The sequence below is a fragment of the Miscanthus floridulus genome, chromosome 13 (genome assembly GCF_019320115.1).
Source record: "Miscanthus floridulus cultivar M001 chromosome 13, ASM1932011v1, whole genome shotgun sequence".
Lineage (NCBI taxonomy): Eukaryota > Viridiplantae > Streptophyta > Magnoliopsida > Poales > Poaceae > Miscanthus > Miscanthus floridulus.
The window spans coordinates 10,931,149-10,948,626 of record NC_089592.1 but is presented as its reverse complement, the minus strand read 5'-3'; the positions used below and the strand labels follow the sequence as shown (position 1 = coordinate 10,948,626).

The window sequence follows — 17,478 nt, the reverse complement described above, 5'->3', positions numbered from 1 at the left end:
GTCACACTAGGTTCACCTTACCATTTCATGTGATAATTTATTTTAAAATCCTAGAAAATGCATACGCTAGGGTTTATTAGGCCTTAACCTCAGTGCTAACTAAGTCCGTAACACCAGAGGTGTTACACTATGGTAGCCAGCAAGTTCGGGTCATAGGGATGTCAAGAGCAACGGCTGACCTCCTCCTGGTGGCACGGTTCGCGCCATAGCTAGAACAGCCAGGTGAACGGGGACGCGGCAGGGGACACGGGATGGAGCCGCGGTGCGGGATGGGGCGCGATGGGGATGGTCACGATAGAGTGGGGCCGATAGACGGTGTGTGGGGGGGGGCGCGCAGGCGGATGGCGCTGTGGACACGGCTGCTGTGAACGGACAGCGCTGTGAAAGCTGTTGTTGCGGTCGGGAGTGAGGGGGTGTTCGCAGAGGTAGATGAGTTGGGGGGCACAGGTCCATTGTCTTCTTGGGCCCACTCATTGCGCTGGGAATTGGGCGTCCATCCTGACGCCCTACCCATAACATTATCAAAAAAACAAACACTAATACACTAGTACTGTTGGTTATATTCCAAGGAAATTCAAAGGTTAGTTTTGTATTTTTCCTCTCTAAAAAAATAAGAGTGACCTAGCTAGCATTTCATGCAAAATCTATGTCCTATAATTGTGATTAACTAATGTGGCTTTCTTTCGTCAGGTTCCAAGCCTCTCACAATATTCTCAGATTTTCTTCATTTTTTATCTCATGAAAAGTTGACTGGGCTCACATACATCTAAACAAGACCAAACCGGAGTAATTATCATCTTTCTTGAAACCAAAAAGAAATACTCCAGTTTGTCTAATACTCCCTCCATCCAAAAAAGTGCAATTCTTACATTTGGAAAGTCAAATAGTGTGAACTTTAACTAAATTTATATAAAAAAATACTAACACTCGTGATACAAATTAAGTACCATTAGATTAGTTATAGAATATATTTTTATAATAAATTTATTTGGAGACATAAACGCTAATAATATTTACTGTAAATTTGATCAAAATTGAGTTAAAATTTGATGGGTATAGATCTCATAATTACATTCTTTTCTGAACCCAAGGAGTACCAATGAATTGATAACACCTGCACTGCACATGTGATCCACCTCCAGCATCCAAGCACAAAACCAGAGAGATTCCCAAATTTAGTCAAACACATGCAAAGATCACCCACCCTCATCCTCTTCCCCTAGATCAATCAAATCACCTCCCAGAAAAGATTTATTATTAATCACCGACACCAACCCTAACTAAACACATATATTTAAAAATAATCCTACTGAAAAACACATCCATGTAGCAGTATTTTACACTAATATAAAATGGTATTATTATTACTAATAATATTATGGTGTTTGCAACTAACCTCCCCGGGTTACGCTTAGCGCTTAGCAACACGCCGGCACGGACGGCGGGGTGGCCGAGATCGTTTTGCAGAAAGGTCCAGAGATATTTCGCGAGTTCACCGCGAGGTCCCTGCGGCTTGTGCAAACTGCAAAGCCGTGTCTATAAATACGCCTTCACGTGGCGCTGCGCGGGCGCTAATTCCAATGCCAATGGCGGCCGGTGCCGGCGCCGGCGAGCCCACCCCGCGCGCGGAGGCGGCCGGCTTCGGCTCTGGCTCTGGCTTCAACCACCTGCGGCCGCGGCGGGGGCCGCCGCCCCCGTCCCCGTCCCCCGCGGTCGGGAAGCCGCTCCCGTCGGGCGCGGTGCCACGGCACGCGTTCGTGTTCGACGGCGAGGGCGGCTTCTCCGAGGCGCCCTGGGGCTTGGGCCTGGCGCCAGGCGTCCGGGTCGGCGAGGATGCGGCCCGGGGAGTTCACGTGGCACCACGTGGAACTCCCGCGCTCCGCGGCCAAGCCGCTCCACCACGCGCAGGCGCTCATCGAGCTCCTCTGCCCGCCGCTCACGCTGCAGGAGATCCTCGCGTTCGTCGCCATTGGCCCGCACTGCGCCTCCTCTCCTCCTCCGGCGACGGCGTAGGCGCGCTCCTGCTCCACGTCAGCTCGCCGGGCCCCGTCGGCAGCGCGTACGCGCTCCGCCTCGCCGTGCGCGTCACCGAGAGCTCCGTCGTCACCGTGTCCGTCGGCGGGGTCCCGCGCCTCGCGTTCGGGACCAGGCAGGCGTCGCTCCTCTCCGAGGTGCCGCTCGGCGTCGTCGCCGCCTCGCTCTCCTGACGAGGGACACGGCGGCGGACGCGCCGTTGACGGCGGCGTCGTCATCGAGGAGCGCCTGCTCGAGTCGCTGCTGGCCATGAACCACGCCGACGGCGCGCACACGGACAACCCGGTGCCGCGGACGGTGTCCAACCTCCTCGTGCACGTCCTCGGCACGCACGTAGACCACGTCCACGACATTGTCACGCGCCTCGAGATGGACCTGGACACCATCGAGCTGCAGCTTGACAAAGGTAGGCGGTCGGAGGTCGCTTTCTTGCTGGTCAATCATCGCGTAAAGCTCCCATATTCATTCCTCATCTGGATAAAAGTATTCGATTGCTGCTAACCTACGCTTCTTTGGTTGGTTGGTGATGGTGAAAATGCTGACCTCTTGCTGCATGAACTTCAGATCAATGTGTTATTAGAATTAGATTTGACTCATGATTGCATACCAGGTTTTCTTTTAAAAAAAAATTGCAAGGTTTGTTTGGAGGGTGGGGTTGGTATGCTTTGCATCAGAACGACAAATTCCAGACATTCTGGAATGGTTGAATGCAGGTCCTGAATGTAACTTCGACTCTTCGATGATGACTCTGTTACATGTATTCATGTAATTTCATGAATCAGGATCCTATATAATGGCAGTAGAGTTTCCAAAGTAGACCCTGATCATAAGTTCCAAACCATCTAAAATTTGCAACAATGCTATGCGACCTATGCCTAGTTAAATGATGCGTGCTTCAGGTTTATTAGCATTGTGCAAATATATAGGGGTACCATTTGGTAAACGTACTCTCCTTTTGATTCTCCATGATTCAACAAATACTGTTTCGCATTCTCGCCTTCTTCTCTCCGATGGCTTGGCTTTTTTGTTTATAATCTGTGGATTGTGCTTGCTGCAGGTGGTCACTTTTTGAGGAAACTGTTGCTGGATGGCAGGAGATTCCCAAAAATGCATCTCGATCTACAGCGGTTGCTTCAGGTATGAGTTCTCTCTCAAGTTTCTGGGAAATATATTGGGAACCTGGAATGCTATTTTATAATTTGCACAGCTTTAGCCAAAATCACAACGTGCATCAAGTGAGTGCTGATATGACATCAAGGTTATCCAGCTGTGTTGTTTATAATTTGGCTTTAAGGTTCTAAAACTGCAGTTACTTGAGTTCAGTTAATCTATGGAACAGAAGTCATCATAGACTCGATGCTACTATTTTATTTGTGTAGGTTGTTTCTCATGGTGAACAAGTATTCCCCCGTGTGAAGGAAAAATGTGCGAGCAAGAGTTGGTTCGCAACCGGAGATATAGCAGCCCTTGAAGATCTGATAGGTCGCCTCAGAAGGCTCAAAGAAAACCTAGGATTCATTACAAATAGAGTTACCACACTTCAGGCTAGTCTGGACAGTTGGCAATCAGAGCAGATAAACAAAAGCTTGTACTACCTTTCATTTCTCTCCATAATATTCCTTCCTCTTTCTATTGTCACTGGAGGTAAGTTCATTGTCCTGGTGCACACTCGTGTAATTTCCTTAATTAATTAATTTCTGTTCTTCTCAGGGCTCTCATTTACCTGATTAATGTCGTAAATTTTTCAGTTTTCGGGATGAATGTTGGTGGCTGTGCCATGGACTGAGCAGAACAAGAACCCTAAAAACCGGGATGGCTTCATGAATGTCATGCTAATATGTGTTGTGATCTTGTTACTTCTTTTGCTATGTTTCTTATTTCCTTCATTATATTCTCATGTGACGGCATGGAGAACACGCCGTGAACTGACCCGGAGCAATTCTCAGAACAAGAGGCATCTGAAACTCTTCAAAGGTCACAAAGAAGGTTACATGCGCCTATGACAATACAGTTACAAACTGTGGGGTCCATTTCATCTGTAAGGCTACTGTCAGTGATGTTGTAAGATTAGCGGAAAAAGATTCTAGATAGTCAACACATGTACAGGTTTGAAGGAGAAGCCTCCATTTGAGGTTCATACCTTATTCATTGCTTAGTTTATTTTGTTGTAGTCTTGGTGTCCTGGGGTAACTTGTAGATTCATGGCTGTCACTGTACCTTTATTTATTCTCAAAATGTGACATTTCTTCTATGAAGACCACCCACGACAATTTGTCATTGTTGTTCCAGGTGTCTTCATATATAGTTGTACGCAGCGAATTCCTGCCTGTTTTCAGCACATTTTTGTCATTGTTGTTCCAGGTGGACGTGTTTCATAGTTCTACGCGGTGAATTCCTGCCTGTTTGATTAAAAAAAAAACAGTCGGAATAACAGTATGTCTTTTCTTCTGAAATATGTTGTTGTTTCTATTGCATTGCTGCACGCCAGCTTCTTCTTCTGAAATATGTTTGTTTCTATTGCTTTGCTGCATGCCAGCTTTACTGCACATACTTGGCAATTTACATTGCCGGCGGTCGGCAGAACATGACTGAGTCTCCTGCGGCACGAGCAATGAAAGTTGCAAAGCTGTTTATGCAAGTCTGCTGATTGGATCCATCGAGTAAACAGATACCTGCATATGAACGTTGACATTTGGTTTGGAATTTGGTGACAAACCTGGCCAGAAGGCACCTTCAAACGAATTATATCCATGGCACATTAGACCAACATTTCTGATAAAATATAACAATACGAATTCCAGATGCTACCATCTTCAACAAGCAAGTATATATCAAAACCACTCAACAGTGTCAATATGACAATATGATTTCTGAATAGAATTTCATATTTGAATACAAGGGTAAACGCCAAAGCAGAAAGCACGCTTCATTGTATGCAACAAAAAGAACACGGGGAAAAGAGATTGACCATCCAGTACAAAAGACTTTCCCCCACTCCAATATGGGACAAAAAGGATTGGAACATTTCTGGGAAAAATCGATATTATGACATCTCACTTCTATGCACAGCCCCGTGTGACTGCTTGATGGTAACTCTACCAAACAGAAATTGTGCGTAATTGATGGGACACCACCAGAATTCTTCTAGAACCTGTAATTAAGAGCAACTGTGTAAGGATGCAACTAAGGACTAGATAAATGAAGTAGCAAATTGAGCTGGGGGGAACCATAGATTTATTTATTCTGTTGTTTATTTTTAACTATTTCATACCATAACACCAAAGCAAAAGCAGGAAAAGCTCACCTCTCCAGCTATACAGAATTGCATCTATTGTTTAGAAATTTACTAACACTTGATCTTCAGCACTAACTTCGTGATATTGAAAGATGAAAGCCATAAGTGTACTTCACGTTGCTTGTTCAGATTTATCATGACTACCCCGAAGATAAACAATGAGAAGTGGTAAAAAAAAAAAGGAGAACTAAGTGGTGCACCTTGATCCAACTTCATTGCTGACTTTCTGTACAGGAGATGAATTATCTGCAAACACAAAGCCATGTGTCCATAATGATTCACTCTGCTGATCCACAGACAAAGAGTAAGACGAAAACATTAATGATAGACAGAACCACTTGACGTACCACTACCAGTAGAAATAATTCTATCAATGTTATCTATGCGTCGCTGTATGGACTTGAGTAGCATGTTCATTGCTGAAATCCTCTTGCGGATACTGGAAATCCTTGCTGAATGTTGCATTATTACCATTGAGGGTGCATTCTCTAATAGCCTGTCTAGCTCTGCAAAAACTCAGTCTTAGTTTCAGTATAGTTACTGGATACACATACATACTTCCCATCAAAATAATGTGTACGCAGACAATAGTAGCGCAATAGGTGAGACAAAATTTGAACAAAAGTGTGGAGCATAGGAAAATGTAAGAGACTTCTCCAAGTGGCTTAGGGTTCTCCAAGTGGTATTCGGTGTGCCCAAATTTTTTTACCGGATTGAAAACCTGGTCACCGGCAGGCAAGTTGGATGCTGCCGTGTCAGAATCATGAATTTCTCAGTTTAATAATTTTAATCATTGTATACTGTTTAACTGCTAGAATTTTCTAGTTCATCAATTTATTAGTTAACTCGCTTGAGATAATGAAGAGACTGAAATTGGACTAAATAAAAAGTAGATTCAGGTGCAACTAAGAACAACTATGTTTATACGGAGGAACAAGATTAGGTGGAATTGGACTATTTACATTGAGCCTCTCGGACAGTACATATATGGCCCTGTTCACTTGAACTACTTCAGGCAGTACTTTTTAGCGAACGAACAGTGTGGGCCAAGACAGTACACAAGGATCCCAATCCCAACTGACTCTATCCTAGTCATGATATACTCTGTAACAATGTTAAGTGCAACTAAGAACAGCAGAAGTAGATTCAATCAAGTCCAGGGTCACAATATTGAAAACATAGTTTACAGTTTGACAAAGTAAAGTTCAAATCAGGTTCATATGCACCTCAATACTCGCAAGAAACAAAAGATGCAATCTCGCACAAGAAATACTTGGAGAATTAGTTAAATTACAGTTGCAAGTTCCAACGAGCTATAATTTCGACTTCACCCTGTTCACGGTACAATCCCAAAGAAGACAAGTACGTTTTGGGGCTGTCCCTGAATTTCATTGCCAGGGTGAGGAAATTACGGAAGAGTGCTGAGTAGTTTAGTTTAAGAAAAGAAGCAAAGTAGATATAGATAAATAAATACAGAGCTCACAACTCATTTGCTAGTATGTCATCTAAATCTCACTACTCTTCGGTTTGAATTAACGCCACAATACGCATAAGCTAGTGTCCAGACAGAATGGTACGAATCAGAAGCCGGAGAACCCTAAGCCACAACGCGCGCAGCGCAGGACAGCAGCAGCAGAGAAAGTCGAAGGCTGGAGCGGGAAGAGGCACCTACCTCCGTTGAGGCGGTCGACGGCAGCAGCGACCTCGTCCTGGCTCCGGGCGGTGGTGGCCGCCCTCTCCTCGTGCTCCCGCAGCGCGCCGGCCAGCACCCCCGCGATCGCGGAGGCCAGCGCCTCGCACCGCTCCGGAGGGGGCGCGGCGGCAGGCTCGTCCACCACGCCGCCGTCGCCCGCGCTCTCCGGAGGCCGGTCGGCGTCGGCAGCGGCAGCGGCTGCGGCGGCGGCGGAGTGGGAGGGGAGATCCGCGCCGTCCATTCGAGTGGTGGTCCCATCGGGAAAGCCAGACCAGATGTCAAAAGACACCCAAGGGGCTAACCAACCCAGCTTCGATTTCTCATGGCAGGCTACCCACTGGCCATCCACCGACGGTCGGTCATCATTGCCAAGCTCAAACACCCCGCGCAGCTCCGACTTCCAATCACGAACCCGCACCACGCATCGAAGTCGCGACGATAATCCAAATGTGACACCTTCAGAAAGGGAGCAACGCTAATGGCGCCACCGTCCCACGTCTAAAGTGGACCGATTTTTAACCCTCGGATGATAGTGCTAGAGGGAAACACGACACCCCAACAGGGAAGCGTCGTCGCCGCCAAAGCTTTTGCCCAAGAACCCAATAGCACGAACATCGGGCCGAGAAGCTCATACCCCTGCAAACCAACACCGCCATCACCGTTGTCCCGTCGCCCCACAAAAGCCCATTCAGAAAGGCGTCGACACGCCGGCTGCACACAGTAGCCGCATAGCAGCGTCAGCCGCCACCCCCTCCGAACAGGCCACGCAGAGCCAGACCTGACTCCGTTGCTCGAGTAACACCGCCGCACGTCGAGGCCGTCAATGACCACCGTCGTTGGCTCTGGCGCCCACCGCCGTCGCTGCTGACAACGCCGCCAACAGCTACGAGGCGCATGCCCCCACCATCACGGGCGTCGCCCTTGCCCGAGGAGCACCGGATCCAGCGCTCCATGCCGACACCGCTGCCAGGCTACCGCCGCGGACAAGAAGCTCCGACTAGCCGCCAACAGCTACGAGGCGCATGCCCCCACCATCACGGGCGTCGCCCTTGCCCGAGGAGCACCGGATCTAGCGCTCCATGCCGACACCGCTGTCAGGCTACCGCCGCGGACAAGAAGCTCCGACTAGCCGCCACCCTGGCTGCTGCCGACCCTAGACACGCCAGACCAGCCGCTGCGGGCGCCGCCCGCGTAGACGCACGGGCCTGCATCTTGCCGCCCGCACACCGCCAGCCAGCACGTCACAGGCCCGCGAAAGACGACCTGAGAGCATCGTCGGTCCGCAGTCAGGGCCCCACTCCCGCATGTCACCATCGACGACCACAGCCAACTCCACGCACGAGGAAGATAGATCCGGTCAAGGGGGGTTGGATCCGTGCACGCTGGAGCAAGATCCCGACCGCCGGCTGCTGCACGCACGGGAGTTCAACTGGAGAGAGATAGAGAGGAGGAGGAGGAAGGAGAAAGAACCTCTAGCCGTCGCCATCCTTGCCTTCTGCCGGGCTCCGACGACGGCCATTGCAACATGTGCAACACCCGATCTACTTTTGAAACATCCAGATGCAACACTTACAACATACATCTAAAAGACAGATGAAACATGTGAAACATGCGTCTGAAACACTTGTAAAAAAAACTTTTGAAAATACTTAAAAACCATTACAAACATATGCAACATCCAGATAAAAACACTCGCAACATATGTGTTGCAACATACGTGTACAACCATTGCAACATCCCGATTTACTTTTACAATATCTATATGAAACACTTATAACATACATCTGAAACATCAACACTTTAAACAGACCCTTGCAACATGCGCTTTAAACAAACCCTGCCAGGCAGGTGGGCGGAAGAAGCACTACACAGCAGGATCTGACTGCGCAAGTCACGGTGGAGGAGGCGGAAGCGGCGGCCATCCAGGTCAGCTCAGGCGTGGCGCGGCACGGCCAGCCCACCGCCCAGTCGTAGCATGCACGGCCAGCCCAACGGTTGCCTGATCGAGGGAGCTCACTAGAGGGAGGTCGGGGGCGCACGCCAAAGAGAGCAGGGGCGCGCGGTGCGTCTTGATCGTCCACCACGTGAGCGCCCTTCCCCGGCGTCCTCGTCGGTCGAATCTAGGGCCCCAGCAGGCGAGATGGATAGAAACAGAGCGTAAGGACACCCGCAGCACAGCATTAGCGTTGATCATCCACCAAAGCATTACGAAAAAACAATCGATCTACCTCGTGGTACCGCGATTAAACAGCAGACGACCGGAGAACGCGATTAACCATCAGACGATCAGAGAACGTCAAAATGCCAATGGAAGCCAATCATTACGAGAACCAATGTTGAGCATCGCCTCTGGAACAACAGAAGGCTCGTACCGAACTGCTTATGCCACATCAGTACATCACCCAGCTTAAGATGCAGACAGCATGACAAGCTGCACTGGAGCTTACAAATCGGTGCGCTCTTCATCACAGCTGACGTTGTTTCTCCGATAATTTAAAGAAACAGGCCAGATAAACCGGCACCAACAAGTACATACCACAATAACACAGCAACCAAGCACAGCACAAACAAGCACAGGAATTAGATAATAGGTAGGTAGATATTAGCAGTAAATAAAGCTCCATCACAATAGGTTCACAAAACAGACTGATTTGTCTTAGTGCAAAACTCTGGATATAACTAGAACCACGTTCAGAGACAAGCCATTTTGACTGATGGCAAACGGTGACTGCACACCAGGTTCACACCTCTCCATGAGCATTCGCATCCCAAGAAATGTATGAAAACAAGCATGCCATCACGCCAACCATCCATTCTCCATCAGCTTACTTGGATCTCTGCCTCATCTTTCGGCGCTTCCTCTTCAGCCTCCTCATGCGCTTCTTCTTCCACTGAAGATTGACAGATGAGAATGCATCAGTTGAGTGAGCATTAGATACAGGAAAAAAATAATACCACATCATAAACAAGAATGCAACCAACTAAAATGCAGAAGAATAGGACTGTCCTTATGTACTCCCTCCATTACAAATTACAACACTTTTAGGCTTTTCTAGATTCATAGCTTTTAGATATAGTGTATGTCTAAATACATAGCAAGAGCAATGTACCTAGACAAGCCAAAACATCTTATAATTTGAAATGGAGGGAGTACAAGAGAATAACCATGTAAGCAAACTGACGACAGAAGCAAAGTACAAGGCAATTCAAGACAAAGACAGGAATACATCTAACTACTATGCAAAAGAACAGGACTATTCTTATACAAGAATAATAGTCCGTTGACACTTAGCAGAATGAAACAAAATATAAGGCAATTCAAGAGAACATGTCTGTCACACACGATCAAACAGAATTCTTATCTTAAGTGCCTAGCAACATGCTACCTTTTTGTGCTTCAGGCTAAGTGGAGGAAGCCAACAATTACACAGATTAAAGGCAAACGCGGGATAAAAATCTCAAACACTGTTAAGAATGGACGTACTGTATGAAGACAATTGCATATTTCCAGTGCCAGGTCCATTCCGGTGCAAACAAATCATCAAACCAAGTAACAAAGTATCTAAACAAATAAAGCACTGACAAGATCTCTACAGTCACCATGCAGCTAGAACAAGAATTCTATCTCCTAACTAGATTTCAGAAGCAGAGGCTTATGGCCAACATCCACGGGGCTCATATCAAGTGTATGCGATAAAGAAACCTTCACCGTGGCCGGGGAAGAACCCTAGCAGGCGGCGGCGCCACAAGCGCGCGACACCTCCAAGACCGCAGCGGCTGGACCATGCGGAACCGGGCACGGGACACGAGATACCAAGCTCGCGCGACACGATCTGTCACAGCTCAGCTCTGCTCGGCTCGGCTCATGCGTATCCAAACAGGCCCTAAGGATCAGAATCAGACTCGCGCAGGGCGGCACCTCGCGTCACATGATAACGATCCAGACCCGGCCGCCGCGACGAGGGGGCGCCACGCGCGTGCGGCGAGATCCGCCGTCCCGGAAGGGAGACCACACCAGAATTGCGCCACTCGAGCCTCTCTCTTTGTAATCACAGCCCTGGGACATGGACGAACCGAGTAGAGAGCTACAGGTTGCTACGCAACACGGATCTAAGCGATGAGATAGTAGGAGGGGAGATGGATGGAGGATACCTTGGCCCTCATGGTCGCCTCGCGTGCTCTCCTTGGCGCGTCTCCTCCTGCGGCGTTGGCGGCGGGTTCGCGATGGGGACAGGGCCACAGGGGAATGGGAGGATGGCGGCGGCTGAAGGTATATATAGGTGGGGAGGGAAGCGGAACCCTAGTAGGAGTGATCAGGTGGCGTCGAGGACGTGGTGGGCTTGGGCCTTACGCCCTTAGGTGGGCCACTGGTCTTGGCGTCCACCAGAAAACCACTATATTGTTTTTTATGACCCGTTTGAATCCTTTCATTTTCAGAGGAATTCGAATCTCCTTTATGGGTTAGGCCATTTAATTTGAAATTTGGCACACTATAACTTTTTAAACCTCAGATATAAGCTTATCTTAAATTCATATAGGTGAGAGATAGCAATTGATTTCATAAATCCCCACGCTATGTTTCTGCTCTGCAACTTATAGCACGCATTCGTCTCGCTCCGTTGTAGCACAAATGCAGCACACAAGTATGTGCCTCATGTGACTAATAGTAGTACAGAAGTATATGGCCTTATTAACTTAGCTGATTTGTACCTCAATTATGATTATTAGAATGGATTTCAATTTCAAAGATCCAAATAGGGCCTAAAGGATTTTCAGAAACTCGGTGTGCTCGGAGAAAGGCTCTTTGTGAAGATATATTCCAAAGTTTGCTATCAACATTTAGTTTCATTACAGAATATCTTGACAATGTAAAATTGGCTAGGTTAGTCAAGGACAGTGAAACAACATAGTTAGCAAGGAACAAACAACTGTCTCCAAATGGATAGCCTTTTCTCAAGATTTTTTTGAAGTTTAATGTTGATGGTGTAGTGGCGCGATCCCAAGACAAAGGAACTATTGGAGTAATGTGTAGCTACAATGCAGGAAATTATGATGTTGCAAGTGCTATGCAGCCTGTTCGGCAGCCCGTATCTGGCTTATAAGCCTTGGCTTATCTGCGAACAATATTTTTTTCTTACATCAAACCAACCAGCAGTATTTTCAGCCATGGCTTATAAGCCAATCTAGCCGAAACGAACAGGTTGATGGTTACTAGTGACCGTGTTGGTCTTCCTTGGGAAGCTCTAGCATGAAATGAAGCAACTTCTTTGGCTCTTGATATGGGTGTGCACAATGGGTAATAGCCTCTCAGATTGCTTGGAAGTGATTATGAATCTTCGTAAGGAAAATTTGTGTGCTTTACTCCTTGACCTCAAAGAAAATTAAGGCTAGATGCGCTTCACATGAGGTCATTTTTAAGCACGAGGATAGAGACTCTAATTAAGAGGTCATTTTTAAGCACGAGGATATTTGTGGCTCCTTGCTATCCAAAAATATTACATATATTGGAGTATCTCAAAACATTGTAAAATAAAATAAGATCCTATCTTCCTCTAAAAGGGGTGCGACAGTAGAGTGAATTGGCCACTTGAGCAAGTAGACTGGACAGTTATGGCGAATTAGAATGGACCGGACGAAAAATAGAGTGGATAGAATTTTTTTCTTTCTAATATTAGGTATAGATAGCAAAATATGATCGTCGTTGCAACGGAACATATACCTTACACATAAGATTCGAAGATTTCTGCTCCATCTCTCGACCTGTGCGGCCATTTTTCTCTACCTGAAAAATAAAGTACGTGATTAGTACTTCATTTTTCTCTCTGAACCAAAAACTAGAACTAGATTACAGGTAGCAATACTAATTTTGCAAGTATGGGCGAACTAAAAATAGAGGCATGTCCACATCATGAGCAGATTTATTGCAGGAAGCTAGCATCTAACAGCCAAAAATGTCAGTCTGCGCTGATTAATGGTGGTGAACTACATCAGAGATAATGCCACTTTGGCATTGCCAAACTCTCTAAGCAGCTATCAATATCATGAGGACCATAGTTGGCAGAAAACAAATATTCAGACGGGTAGTACTAGTACTAGCTAACAGAAAATGCATATTCACATCCAAAATAAAATTTCTCAGTTTCTCAACACTAGTATAAGTAAACTAGCAGGATCACACAGAGCACTGACAAGCAGAGCACTAAATAAGTAAAAATAGCATTGACAGCATTACGGTTATTAAATATTCAAAATTAATAACACATCTTAGGTGCTTGTATTTAGTAAAGACACAAACCGGGTGCCTCACCAATTGATCCAAAATTTGGAGAACACTTGTGCAGTTAGCCATTGACCTCTTGTGCAGCTAACCACATCCCAAAAGTGAATCTTTTTAGGAGGCATTTGGATGCATAAGCTCCATAAATGCAATGCTCAATTAATTATTAGTGTGCGTATCAGCTAGCAGGTAGCAATTAATTAAGAGAGCAACCGCTTAAGAATGGATAAAGGTGCTGTGAATGGCGAGGTAAAAATGAACTATTACTTATAGCATCTAAGTATAATTTGTAGGCATAGCTATAATCCAGAACGAGTAACTCAGTTCAAGTTTTGAATAGCCTATCTTCTCCCTTAGCATACTCAAATTCCCAAACAAAACAAATCCAATATCCTACACTTAACGGTGATAAAGCAAAGATTTTTTTTCTAAACAGATCTGCACTCCAAATGAAACTAATTCCGGTCAGCCACCCACAGATCAGTTGTGTGACAAAAAATTGCTAATCAGCTCAACATCGCAAAGCATTACCAAGTTTAGATTAGTTACAACCTTGAGGAGCAGTGCGACAACAGAGTTGTCGGCCTCGTTGATATTGCGCTTCGGTGACTTCTTCCCCTCCAGGACGTCCGTCAAGTAGTCCTTCTTCCCCTTCTTGCACACGCCATCGCCGGAAAACAATTATCAAGCGAATCCACCATCGGAATATCAAAACCAAGCATTGCAGATCGGGGCTAGCCAAACCCTAGGAGTCCACCAAATCATATCGGGCTGAGAGGAGGGAGAGAGAGGCGATGATATCTTACAGATCGAAAGCAGATGCCGAGGGCTCCCCTTGGTTCGCCATGTTGGCAGTGGTGGCGACGACAGTGGAGGGTGAGGCGGATGAGGGCTTGAGAACGTCGGTTACCACTTGGAGAGAGGCCGGCGCATGAGTTGGGAGAGGGGCGATAGATGCCTTGGAGATGGAGGGAGCGATGATGGACGACGCATGAGTTGGAGAGAGCGGCTCCCAAACCCTAGCTGCCATTCTTCCTTTGTGAGAAGAGACACACCACGCGAGAGACGATGATGGACGGCGCATGAGTTGGAGAGAACGACGGGGAAGAAGAATCGCGAGTCAAGAGGTGTTTATTCTAAGCCCCATGGATCGACGGGGATGGGGCCGAAAAGGCTCGGGCTAATTCTGTCCCTCTAGCATCCAAATGGCCGCGTGGATCACGGAGGGGAGCAGCGCCGCGGGCCTCTCTCCACCCGCGGATTAGGCCGGGATCCCCGCGGGTATGCCCCTATCCAAAGGAGCCCTAAGGCCTGAGGGACCTTTTTTTTTTGGTGGTGGGGGAGGGGGGAGGGGAGGGCCGAGGGGTCTAGGTGCCACACGCTAGGGGGTGCGACAGTAGAGTGAATTGGCCACTTGAGCAAGTGGACTGGACAGTTATGGCGAATTAGAATGGATCGGACGAAAAATAGAGTAGATAGAATTTTTTTTTCTTTCTAATATTAGGTATAGATAGCAAAATATGATCGTCGTTGCAACGGAACATATACCTTATCACATAAGATTCGAAGATTTCTGCTCCATCTCTCGACTGCCGTCCCCGCCACATCCGTTACTTTAATTTAAATTTAAAGAACTAAAGATGTAAGTAATAGATCCGTGTGCGGCCATCTCTTGACGTGTGCAAGTAATACCTCACCAAGCGAAGCGATCAAGGTAGCCACTACGCAGGCAGGCATCTCTTGTCTCGCCCCGTCCCTGACGAGATAGCTACGCGGGTGCGCTCGTGCAGATCGAACTGTAGGTACGTCGTCTCGAGGCCATGTGGCCGTGCCTGTGTGCTGATGCTGTGTTCGCACAAGAAGCAGGAAATCCCCATAGAATCTAGCCGCGCGCCCACTGACCTAGCCACTAGTAGAGCGTAGAGCACCACGACAGGTCGCTCGAGTTGTATCACTGTATTGAGTACGACAGCTTTCTTCCTTCCCCAGCCAATTCCCATATTGCAGAGCAGCTGCTAGCGCCAGTGACTGATCGGCACAGTACTTGACCGCAGTTATATTGCGCACGCAATAGATAACACAAGAGCATCATGTACAATATGCCAACTCAGCTTGGCTTATAGCCAAGTCAAGTCAGCAGTTTTGGTCCCTCTCGGGCGACACGGACGGAGCTCCCATCTAGTACCGCCACCCCCTTCCCCCGTCCCCCTCTGCCTCGCCGCCGCTAGAAGCCCGTGCGGGGGCAAGGAAGCCTCGGTGCATCGACGGTTTGGGAGCGTCGCCGAGGTGGCGGCAATGGCGGCCGGTGGTGGTTTCCTTGTCCCGACGGCCGGATTCGGCGGTCCTAGGGCCAGATCCGTGCGGTGCTTCGGCGTCTCCCCTTTTTCGGCCGCATCGGCGGTTTGGGCGCCGCCGGCTTGATGGTAGTAGCGGCCCAGGGCGGGTTCCCTTCCCCGGCGGCCGGATCCCTTCCTCGGAGGTCGGATCCGGCAGTCCCGGGGCTGGATCCGCTTGGTGCCGGCGTGCTACGCAGAGGTGGACGAACGGGTCGTTCGTGGCCCGGTCACCGGCGTAGCAGTGTGGATGTGGCGCGGTGGCCACGAGGTTGTGTGGTGAAGGCGTCGCAGGGGGAGAGGTGGGTGTTAGGCTTCGGCATGCTATCGCCGTTGCGCGTGCCATTCCTCAACGACAACGACAACACGGCCAATTTTGGAGGACAATGGTAGGATTTGGCAGGGCATTCCTTCAGAGGGGATGGCCAGTCTGCTTTCATCTTCGGGGCGACTACGTGTAGGGAGTTTGGGGACATTTGGTAGGCTGCAGTCCTTCGGGACTGGCGTGACAGCGGATGGTCACGTAGTTTAGTTCGTGAAATGAAAATTGTTGGATGTCACATCGGATGTTTCGGGGATGTCGGAAGGAGTTTTCGGATACTAATAAAAAAACTAATTACATAGTTCGCCTGGAAACTGCGAGACGGATTTATTAAGCCTAATTAATCCATCATTAGCGCATGTTAGTTACTGTAGCACTTATGGCTAATCATAGACTAATTAGTCTTAAAACATTCGTCTCGCGATTTTCAACCAAACTGTGCAATTAATTTTTTTTGTCTATATTTAATACTCCATGCATGTGCCGCAAGACTCGATGTGATAGTTTGGGGTGAAAATTTTTAGGAACTAAACTAGGCCTAACTTATTCACTGCAGCTGCGACTACCATTTGGAGGCAATATTCTCTGTTGCGCCGTCTCGGAATGCTGGTGGTGTGGTCTAGTGCCTCGTTAGTTGTTTTTGGTCTTCGATGGCAGGGGTTGTCCTCAATCTTTGTAGCTTCTTGTGGGCAACCAGCAGAGGCTGGTGTGTAGCAGGTCAGCGGCAGCCTCAGGTTGGCGCTTTAGTGACAAGCCATGCATGCCAGTGGCTCGGTCATTGCGGCTGCGATGGCCTGCTAGCAGCTGCTCTTTGTAGTCGCTGCTCGGCGTTAGGTCTCGCTTGGCGATGGCCTCTTCGGTGCGACGACAGTGGCCCTTCCATGGTGGGGTAGTGAGATGGGCTTCAGGCTAAGGCCCTACTTCATGGTGAAGCTGACATTGGCGACATCTTTGACGCCGTTTTCCTCATTGGAGGCTTTGTCGTGAAGTCCATCTCCAGTTCACTTGGGGTCTTCGGTTGAAAAACCTCGAATGGATTTTTTCATTCAGCGTTGACGACGTTCGAGGACGTCGTTTTCTCCATTGAGGCATCGCTTTGTGAGGACCCGTCCCACCATGGATGTTGTTAAAGCTTTTTTTGTGGCCCTGGATGCCGGTGCAGGGTTCAAAGCTTCTTGTGATGGTTTTTTTTTTTGTTGTCGTTGTGGTTGTGTGGTGGTATTCTTATATTATAATATTTTATGTGTTCATCTTCTCTATCAATACATAGACCCATGTCGGTCGTTTAAACAAAAAGTCAGCAGTTTCCTAAGTGGCGTCGAGAGAAAAGAGGAGAGAGAATGGAATCGGCACACCCCATTCGTCCATGCAGCCGCACAGCTTTTGCTACAGTAATTTAATTTATGAGAGTAGAAGAGCGGCTACCATTCATGTTTATTTCACAGTCCAAGACGTTACAGCAAACACAACACGCACTGCTGCTTGTAGTAGAACACACATGTACACTGGTGGGAGAAACATACA

General features: G+C 47.9%; 1 protein-coding gene, 1 long non-coding RNA gene and 2 pseudogenes across 3 annotated transcripts; 2 read left to right on the top strand and 2 right to left on the bottom strand.

Moving 5' to 3' along the window:
• Nucleotides 1-1,687: 1,687 nt before the first annotated feature.
• LOC136502304 (uncharacterized) lies at nucleotides 1,688-4,133 on the top strand (annotated as a pseudogene).
• A 713-nt stretch (nucleotides 4,134-4,846) lies between these two features.
• Nucleotides 4,847-7,493, bottom strand: LOC136501802 (uncharacterized). Of its 2 annotated transcripts, none has more exons than XM_066497337.1 (4): nucleotides 7,002-7,493; nucleotides 5,677-5,835; nucleotides 5,530-5,575; nucleotides 4,847-5,185 (listed from the first exon to the last, which is right to left on the bottom strand). In XM_066497337.1, the coding sequence occupies exons 1-4, from the start codon at nucleotides 7,261-7,263 to the stop codon at nucleotides 5,179-5,181; spliced, it is 474 nt and encodes a 157-aa protein (XP_066353434.1). In that variant the 5' UTR covers nucleotides 7,264-7,493; the 3' UTR covers nucleotides 4,847-5,178. The 2 variants fall into 2 exon arrangements, with proteins under 2 accessions (XP_066353434.1, XP_066353435.1); XM_066497338.1 differs by having other exon boundaries at nucleotides 5,683-5,835; nucleotides 7,002-7,490.
• Nucleotides 7,494-9,602: 2,109 nt separating this feature from the next.
• Nucleotides 9,603-11,292, bottom strand: LOC136501237 (uncharacterized). Its single transcript, XR_010770204.1, has 2 exons — nucleotides 11,175-11,292; nucleotides 9,603-9,913 (listed from the first exon to the last, which is right to left on the bottom strand). It is a non-coding gene; the product is annotated as an uncharacterized lncRNA (long non-coding RNA).
• LOC136501845 (uncharacterized) lies at nucleotides 10,497-11,103 on the top strand (annotated as a pseudogene).
• Nucleotides 11,293-17,478: the final 6,186 nt, after the last annotated feature.